Source organism: Ischnura elegans, chromosome 6 (genome assembly GCF_921293095.1).
Source record: "Ischnura elegans chromosome 6, ioIscEleg1.1, whole genome shotgun sequence".
Classification (NCBI taxonomy): domain Eukaryota; kingdom Metazoa; phylum Arthropoda; class Insecta; order Odonata; family Coenagrionidae; genus Ischnura; species Ischnura elegans.
Window position 1 is genome coordinate 77645853 of NC_060251.1, and position 9051 is coordinate 77654903.

The 9051-nt window shown below is 37.7% G+C and overlaps 1 protein-coding gene across 1 annotated transcript; it reads right to left on the reverse strand.

The window, feature by feature from the left end:
* Positions 1 to 632: 632 nt before the first annotated feature.
* LOC124161029 (protein singles bar-like) lies at positions 633 to 7422 on the reverse strand. The gene is made up of 5 exons (XM_046537172.1): positions 7261 to 7422; positions 4356 to 4547; positions 3906 to 4088; positions 3533 to 3673; positions 633 to 1256 (listed from the first exon to the last, which is right to left on the reverse strand). The coding sequence occupies exons 2-5, from the start codon at positions 4512 to 4514 to the stop codon at positions 1194 to 1196; spliced, it is 546 nt and encodes a 181-aa protein (XP_046393128.1). The 5' UTR covers positions 4515 to 4547; positions 7261 to 7422; the 3' UTR covers positions 633 to 1193.
* Positions 7423 to 9051: the final 1629 nt, after the last annotated feature.

Below are 9051 nucleotides of genomic sequence, written 5' to 3' on the forward strand. Positions count from 1 at the left end.
TGGGATAATAATAATAATATATTTATTTAACGGGTTAATAGAAAACACTTTATATCATTGCACATTGATTACAAATATTCAAAGTAAAAAGAAAAAAAGACACATCAAGGGTATATAAAGGAAAAACTTAAAATTAAAATAACTTTTGAGGTTTCAAAAAACTTGTGGTTTTAAAAATTTGGTCAGTAAATTGCCTCTTAATTTCAATTTCCTACCCGTCATAAAAAATATATCTGTGATACTGGACTCATGCCATCAACAGAAGTAGATTCATGTAATTTGGAAAAAAAAATGTACCATTCCATTATAAGTATTTGGCATTAAGATTCTCCGAAAACCATGTTTTTGGACATTTTCATGAGTAGCCAGAATTCATTACATTAAGAGTAAATACTCACTCTGAATAGTCTGTTTTTTTCTATTATGTATGCGTATTATGTTCCTTAGTAATTTGATGTGATATGATTTATTGGTCCCTGGATTTTACATAATAAAATATAAATCAAACTAAGTCAAATACAATACATACACAAAAAAGGCTTAATTTATGACTAGAAGATATTGAGGTCTATTTTAGGGTGGGTTTTTTATGGTTTATTTGGCATAGTAAGATGTGAAGAAAAATGTCACAATTTATTGCAAAAATAAAATATTATTTAATTCAGTACACATATAAGACAGTATGAAGAATAAATAGTTTTGGTGATCATGTGAGGGAAATACCTGACTTTGGTGTTGAGGAAGTACATAATATTACAGACATGTATGATTTTTTGATCCCAAGGAGACAATTATTTACTCCACTTAAAATATGTAGGCATAAATGAGGCTGAGGTTCCAAGATTCAGTGAAAACTTATCAAATATATGGGCTCATTAGATGCATGAACAGGGATCAAATACCAGTCATTAGGGTTCTTGATATTATGAATTATTAACTATATGTTCTTACATAATAATTTACGATTCAGTAATAACTACTCACACTTGGTGAAAACAGATTTTTGAGTAGTAGAGATTATTTAGAAAATTTACTATCAAGGGGTAAATTTTAATTTGATGAGCCCAGTAATTAATTTTATCTCGTGAATTTCAAGCTGACGCCAACTTCCCTTTTCAAAGAATAGAATAAATCCTTTGAGGATAAATGCAGAAGAAAAAATTGCTGTGTTCACTTATCCATCAATCCTATTCTCATTTCTTGTATGCTTTATATGCATCAATGCCATGAATGATGGCTGCAAAGAAGCACATAACCTGGAAATTAAAAGATGTTGAATCAGCTTTCAAACATAAATTATTTTTTGACCTTGTCAATCATCAATGTGTAAAATTACTTTGCAATACATAATAGATATATTTATAGAATAGAAACAGTTGCATTGTAATTCTGCTTAAGTGTTACATGCTCTGTGGATTGTTAATCGCTAGCACATGTGCAAGGTATTTATACCAATAGTGTGATCACGATCTGAACCAATCCAAAATCACTTTGACGTTAAGTTTGATGTTACCAGAACCTTTCTTGGAAGCTCAAGAAAATTAATGGTAGTTTTTAATCCCTAGTGTTTCCAGAATTACAAAACTGGGTGACAACCCAGCTATTTTGCTTTTTAGATTTATAATTGAAGATAAGACATTTGGAAACTACTAACCAACCGCTGGTAAATATTGTCATCAGCCAGCAAATCTGTAGGGTTCACTTTATAAGTAAATAGCCCCTGGTACAGTTGCTGATGATGACTTGAAAATATTGTGTATCAGTTCAACATGTCATCTATTACTTTGAGTCGTGAGATTTTTAGATGTGTGTTAAATATTGGAGTTAGAGAGTTGTGTGAACAGATGTTGAAACAGAAAAAGAGGTGATGGTGGGTTAGATCCTGGATATTAAGAAGAAATGACCTCAGGGCATCAGCAAGGGTTTTTAAGGAACTAGAATTGGACCATATGACCATATTCGCTGTTATTCACAAAAAGATGTTGAAAAGACAGTATCAAAAAAATAAGTAACACTGCATAAAACCAACTATGTATTCACTCTTAATTCGCCAGCCGCTTGTGAGCTACTACGGATTCACATTGGCTGGCTGGCACCGGGGAGGAGATTACGTGATAGCCAGCGGAGGCTAAGCAGCACTAAAAATTTTAACCTTTTCAAATTATGATTGCGGATAGTTAACACTAGTCTACTGGCAATCACTAGCTGCTAGTTCAGACTCTGCTGCTTGCTGGTAACATTACCAGTGGCTGGATACTAGCAGCTTCTAAACACCCTAGTATGACCGTGGCTTTAGAGATACATCCAGGAATAGCCTTTCAGGCTAGGATGGCTAGCGAAACTTAACAAAAATGTTTCTTTTGACACGGAAGGAAACGAAAATACGAGGCCTCGGTATAGTTTCATTCCCGCATGAAATTAAAATCACCTAGGAGTTTAGTTTCGACCCGAGACAAAACTTCGAAGGCGAAGCATGTAGTCCCTCCGGTGCGAAAGATTATCTGCATTTCGTTTTGTCCTAGAGTTTTACTTCAGTTTCAACCTGAAGTAGTTTTCACTGTGATTTCATTTCAACCTGAGTACAGCTCCTCCAGTTTAAATCCATTTCGTTTAATTTCTACATTTTGCTCCCGGGAAGGAAACTGTTGAAATTTTACTGGTTTTGACTATCATTCAGATTCTGTTGCCATCACTGCTCTCAGAGACCAAAGAAATGTTCACTCGACCCATCATTTTCTGAATTGTAGGTCATTCCCACCATCCCTTTTTCCATAACATATTCCTTCACTTTCCATTTTCAGCGGCGAAAAATGGATGTGCTGAGTGATGGAAAAAAAAGATGGGATTTCCATCCCTGGAGCCATCGAGGAGAATGATCATGAGGCATAGTAATTTTTTCTGCCATTGCTGGAGTGATCAGTGGTACTGTCTCTCCAAAGGGATGGAAAAACTGATTGTGTGATTCAGGCTTAAGCAACAAAATTGGGCAAGGACAAAATCCTTATGGAAGTGTAGAAGTTTCTTCAATCTATAACCAGTCGATAAGCTTTTCTTGGTCGAGTATGAGGAGTTCTTGTCATCATCATCGTCACTGGTCAACAATCCTAGGATTGGTTTGACGCAGCTCTCCACTCAGTTCTCCTATCAGCTAATCTTTTCACACCTACGTATTTCTTCTCTTTCACATCTCTCTTTACTTGTTCCATATATTTTGTTTGAGGTCTTCCTTTTCCATTCTTGCCTTCCACTTGTCCTTCGACGATTGTCTTCATCAGGCCATCATGTCTCAAAATGTGGCCTATAAGGTTGTTCCGTCTTCTTATTAAGGTTTTCATGAGGCTTCTCTTCTCTCCTACCCTTCTTAGGACTTCCTCGTTACTAACTCGGTCGATCCATTTGATTTTCATCATTCTTCTAGGAGTTCTTGTGGCAAAACATATTAGCCTTTATCACATTGACATCTATATTAGTTAAAACTATAATTAGCATGGTATTAGTTTGGTACTTTTATAAAAGAATAACAGTTACTTACGTAACATGCTGAAAGTGCTGGGTATGCTTGAAAAAATGGTAGAGTCATGTATAATGGGAATAAAAATATGCTCACTGTGAAAGCCAAGTATCCCCCAGAAGACAGGTAAAGGATACAGGCTAACCCATTGAATATCCATTCCTGAAAACAATTAAACATTACCTTTAAAAAAATATTGTAAATATGTAGCAACCTTCATGATTAATGAGTGCTCCACAGTCTGTCACTGCTTTTCCAAGCCCATTTTTCTTGTTTATGTCCAAATTTTATTTAAAACACTGCGAGTACATCCCCTTACTAAAAATTATTGCTATCAGACAATATGAACTGGAAAATGTTAGAATGATTGCAATTTACAGAGATATATACTTACAAAAGGTGTTGCCCTTAGTGTTCCGATACTATGTGGAGAGATGATATACGAAATAAGCATCACAATTGAAGTTAAGAGACAGGCACATGCAGTTGTGAGGCAGGAATCATAGGAAAATCCTATTGTTGATGTCTGGTTGTGGCCATATTTCAGGAGCAGGCTTTGAATCCCACCAGCTAGAAACTAGGGAGAAATTATGTTTATAACTCATTTTTTCTTGGAGAAATTTGATAGTTTTTGTGATATTTACCAATGGTATCAAACAAATCGTGCATTCTTTTTTTGTACTTTTATAACTGATTCCCTCCTTGTTAAATGCTTTATTTTTATGGGTTTCATCACTGTCTGTGCTAGTCACTTGTTTTATTATACAGCTGAGAAAGAGCAGGATATAATGGGCCATATTTGCCCATTAATGGCCTAAAACTGTGCCATCAGAAGAGAACTTACCGCTTCGGCAATCTTGTACTTTGCTTCAGTAGAGGATAAGACATTGAAGTGGATACAAGGGAAGCATCTACAGCAGCAGCAGTTAATTCCGCCTTGGCCTCCTGTAGAGTGACCTCCATGTTTCACCACTCTTACCACCACTGGTTGTCTAGTGCCCATTATACTGCCAAACCGTGTGTCTGGGTGCAATGCCTGGATGGTATAAAGTGAGTTATTTATTTTCCAAGGTTTAACCACTGGAACTAGTAAATATGTATATTAATAATGTCTGTGTATCATATCCTCCATGTGATCTTCTAGGAAGAATTGATTTCATTATTTAATCCATGAGTTGGCTCTTGTTTGACAATTCATGCTGCTTATGTGGAATCAAATGGCCCAATGGAGAAATTGCTGACATTACACGCCTTCAGTAATTGGGAGGTAGTTCTTTCCGAGGTCCTTTTCCCAGGAGCACACCCACCTTGATTTATGGGCGTAGCTTTGTGTAGAGCATATTTGGATCAACTTTTGCGTACATATTTGGGGGACATAACTTATACTAACTGGTGGCATATATAATCCATGAGTATTTTGCTTGAGCCAAGATAGAAACGAGAAAAGAATTAAAATGTTAGTTGAAGAATGAACTATGCAGCAGATGGCACCATATATGGTAGGGTGTTTAGTATGTATTTCATTAACTTCATGATGGAATAATATTTTTTTCTTGCCTTTGATCTCTTCTCATGAGTAGGGATTCAGGTAAATTGCTTCTTACAGTATGTCATAACTGTCATGATATGTTGAAATTAGGATAAAAGTGTATCTTATCGGGGCATCAATTCATTATCCTTATGACAGCATATTTTTATTCCTGGTCAGTTTGAGTTACCTTGGTGTATGTGAATTCTTTTTAAAACATTCCATTAATATCGAGGAAGAAAGTCTCATGAATGTGTCTGACAGTGAATGGAAGTCTGAATATATAATAGGTATTGGAATGTAGCTGATGAAAATAGTTTTATATTGTCAAACCTAAAAACACATCTGTATTAGGGCTTATTTTAATGTGTATCTCAGTGTTAAATTGCATATCCTGCTATGTGGAATATGGAATGTTATGCATCCAGTAATCTATATCCACTCGCCTCAGTAATCATGGTTCCAACTCCATATCCCAAAAAAATAACCTTCCCTTCGTAAACCCCGTCATTCCTCCTATCTTCCTTTACCCGTGCACCATCCTACTGGGGACAGCAGTTTCTTAACCTATTACTTGCAAGCAGGCATGTAGCCAAAAATTTTGCTTTGGGGCGCTTGACAGGTATTTGTGTTGTCTATGGTTGTAATTTGCTTTCGATATGCACGCATTGGAAAACCATAAAGATGTGTTCAAGAAACCTTTCCATCACATTGCCTTTATGAAGCAATTACTAAAATATTTGTCTTTTCACTCGAGAAAATATATCTTCATTATTATCCTAATGTTATTCCAATACAAAGGCCGTATTACATGTAGCATGTCATAGCAAAATGACACTAGAATACAAAATTATACTATGTACATAAAATTTAACTACAAAAAACGTCCTTATCATGTTTTATGTATGAGTTGAAGTTTCGAGTGACAAATGGTGTAAAATAGGCAATTTTAGAAGAACCTCTATTTTTTACTGAGGGATAACATCTGGTACATTTGGCTTGAGTATTCGGCACGTATTTTAGAGATCTTGATTCGGTTCCAGGAGAAGCAAATTCCACTGTTGATAATTCTCACTTTGTGTACTTTTTTGTGTGACTAAGAGCATTTTTCTAGCAAATCTTGATCTTTATCAAATTTGCGACTTTCACCATTTTTTTTTTCGGGAAAACGTTCTTTGACTGGACTTATGGCCTTCGTACGTGTAAGGGAGCGTCCATTAATGACATAAGGTGATTTTGGTGATTTTTGTACCCCCCCCCCCTTCCACCTTAGTGAGACATCGTGAGATTTGGCTCGACCCCCCTCCCTCGAATCTCATGCGAGATTTTTCAAAATGCGTACTTTCCATATAAATAAATCTAAGCTTCATTGCGTTGGATTTATTAAAAAACCATTGGGTTAGTTAATTTTATTTAAGATTGGCTAAGATGAGTACCTCTTTAATTTAAGTATACTGGTATTAACCACGGTGATAACTATATGAAGTTACCCGCTATGCGCAAATTGTGGGAAAAATCTGCAGAGAAAAAAATCATTCGCCTTAACCGAAAATCGGGAGGTCCGGGTTCGAATCCCGGTCTTGGTGAATCTTGATATTTTTTACTCAGTGGATTTTTCGCACAGTAGTGTTTAATATTATTAAGATGGATGTCTAGAATCACATTTTATTGTGTTTCTTGAGGAAAAAAATAACGATACCTGCAAATACCCCACGTGAGATTGGGTGAGAATCGGCTCGACCCCTTTCCCCCCCTAAACGCCTCACGTAATTAATGTAAATACGCCCCCTTACATTCTCTGAAGTGGAGACAATTGGCTGACCAGAGAACACGCCATATTATAACCAGGGGCGGATTAAGGTCGTTTCTGTTGAGTGGTTCATCACTTTCCTTTTTTTCCTTGGTGGCATGCAACTCCACTCAATGACAATGCGTCTGTGATGTGTTATGCGTTGAAAAGTGGCTTTTAGATATTCATGTAGATAGTTTTTAATTTTTTTCTTATGCCGGTAAAATAAAAACTGTAGTTGGAGATCCACCTTAAAGGTTACCATATTTTCAATTTTTCCTAAATTCACGGGAGGGATCGGCCAACCCCTTTATTCCGCCACTAGTTAAAACATGGCCCAAGGTTCAAGTTTATTTCCCATTTCTTTCCTAGGGTAGCATTTAATCTCACCATCGGCATGTAAAATTTAAAATGTTCAAAAGAAAAACTCACCCAAATTGATGCCGATGAGGTATATGGCTGACGATGTCCAAATGCTTTCCAATGTACCGGTTTTATGAATCGTTTTCGAAAAAAATCGTCCTTCGCATTCAAAATTATAACTTCTCGCACGCCTTTTGTCGTCCTTGTCACTCGCACTTCCGCGCGCCGGCCTCCCTCGTTCCTTTATGTCGCGATGCGGGAGGTTGTGGACCTGACGTTTCCCCCAACCCGGCTGTTTACGTATACGCCCTAAGCACCCCCTCGCGGTTTCGTGATCATTCTTTGAATACGTTTGGGTCAGCTCTCCCCTCAAGTCTCGTTTTTGCCGTAGATAATTTTTTGCATATTCCACATTCTAGATCACAAGATCTCATTACCTATCTCGTACCATATCTTCTATTGTCATTTTTCCTCTACTTTTCTGTCGACAATTAGTTGGAATGAAGCTACATTTGACTTTTTCGCACATGATAAGATTAAATTATTTAATTTTGCATTAACGATTCCAAAACCACCTCAAACTGCCATTACTTGCCCCTACCGCTGCCGAGTATCCTGGTATACCTATTTCCGCTCCGCGATTTATAAATAGATTCCAGAGGAATTAATGCGTGGCGTCCCAACGCCTGTCTAGACCCAGTCTATTTTTTCCATTGGTTCTTACCCGACTTCCTCTTCCAGACCCAGCATCATTCATTCTTTTGCTGCCTCATTCTCCTCATTAAACGTGATTACGATCTTCAATGTATGCATTTATCAAAATATTCTTCCGAATAAGGTAGGTATCCAAGGAGTACTTAAGAAGCATACTAGCAGTCTCCCCTTTCTTCATGTACTTTCGCCTTCAATCACAATATGGCCTACTCCCTTTCATTCTATTTAATAATCCCACTCTCTTCCTTCCCCTCCCTCGTTTACCCAACATTCTATTCTTTAACACTGTTTTCAGCATCCCTTCCCCGCTAAGTACTCGCTCCGCCCATACCGTCTGTCTCCTTCGTATCTCATCTACAAGCTGCCTCTCCTCACCTACCATGTCCAGCACTACGTCGTACCTCCTCTTCCTCCAATTCACCTTCTCCCAGTAGCGGATACAGAAAAAACTCGAGGGGGTGGCGCAAAATTTTTTTCAGCTACCTGTACTTTTATCGGAACGAAAAATAAGTCGCATGCAAAGTTTGAGAAAGTTTCATTAAAGCTGGTTTTACACGTATACAAGAAAATGCTATCTTATGATTTTAAATAGTTACAATTATGGTTCTGCAATGTTAGGCAATGCAGATGGCTCCGCAAGGGGGAGGGCGCCCCCTACATGTATCCGCCACTGCTTTTTCCATTCTTCTCCACACCCACATTTCGAACGCCTCCAGCCTTCTCTCGTCCTTCTTCCTAAATGTCCACGTTTCCGCTCCGAAAAGCACCACATTCCAGATCAGACTCCTCGCTTACCTTTTCTTTAAACTCTTTCATAACGATCCTCTCGTAAGCTCCTCCTCATTAGGCGTTTATCCTCGAAAGGGATTCCCGGCGTTTATCAAGTCAGATTTTTTCCATACACCCCCCTTTTCGTGATCTCTTACTCTTAAGTAGCTTAAACACTGTGTACGGCCTACAGGGTCACTTAAGTTTAGTGCCCAAGGAAACGAAAAGCCGTCCTCTGCAGATCCAACAATGCCGTTACCGCGCGGACCGCCCTCGTAGTTGGTATTCAGTGCCTCACCTCTTACTATTTTTCATCTGATTTGCTATAAAACTCACTCATGTATTTTCGTACTGATTGTCAAGGTTACGTTCCCTGTC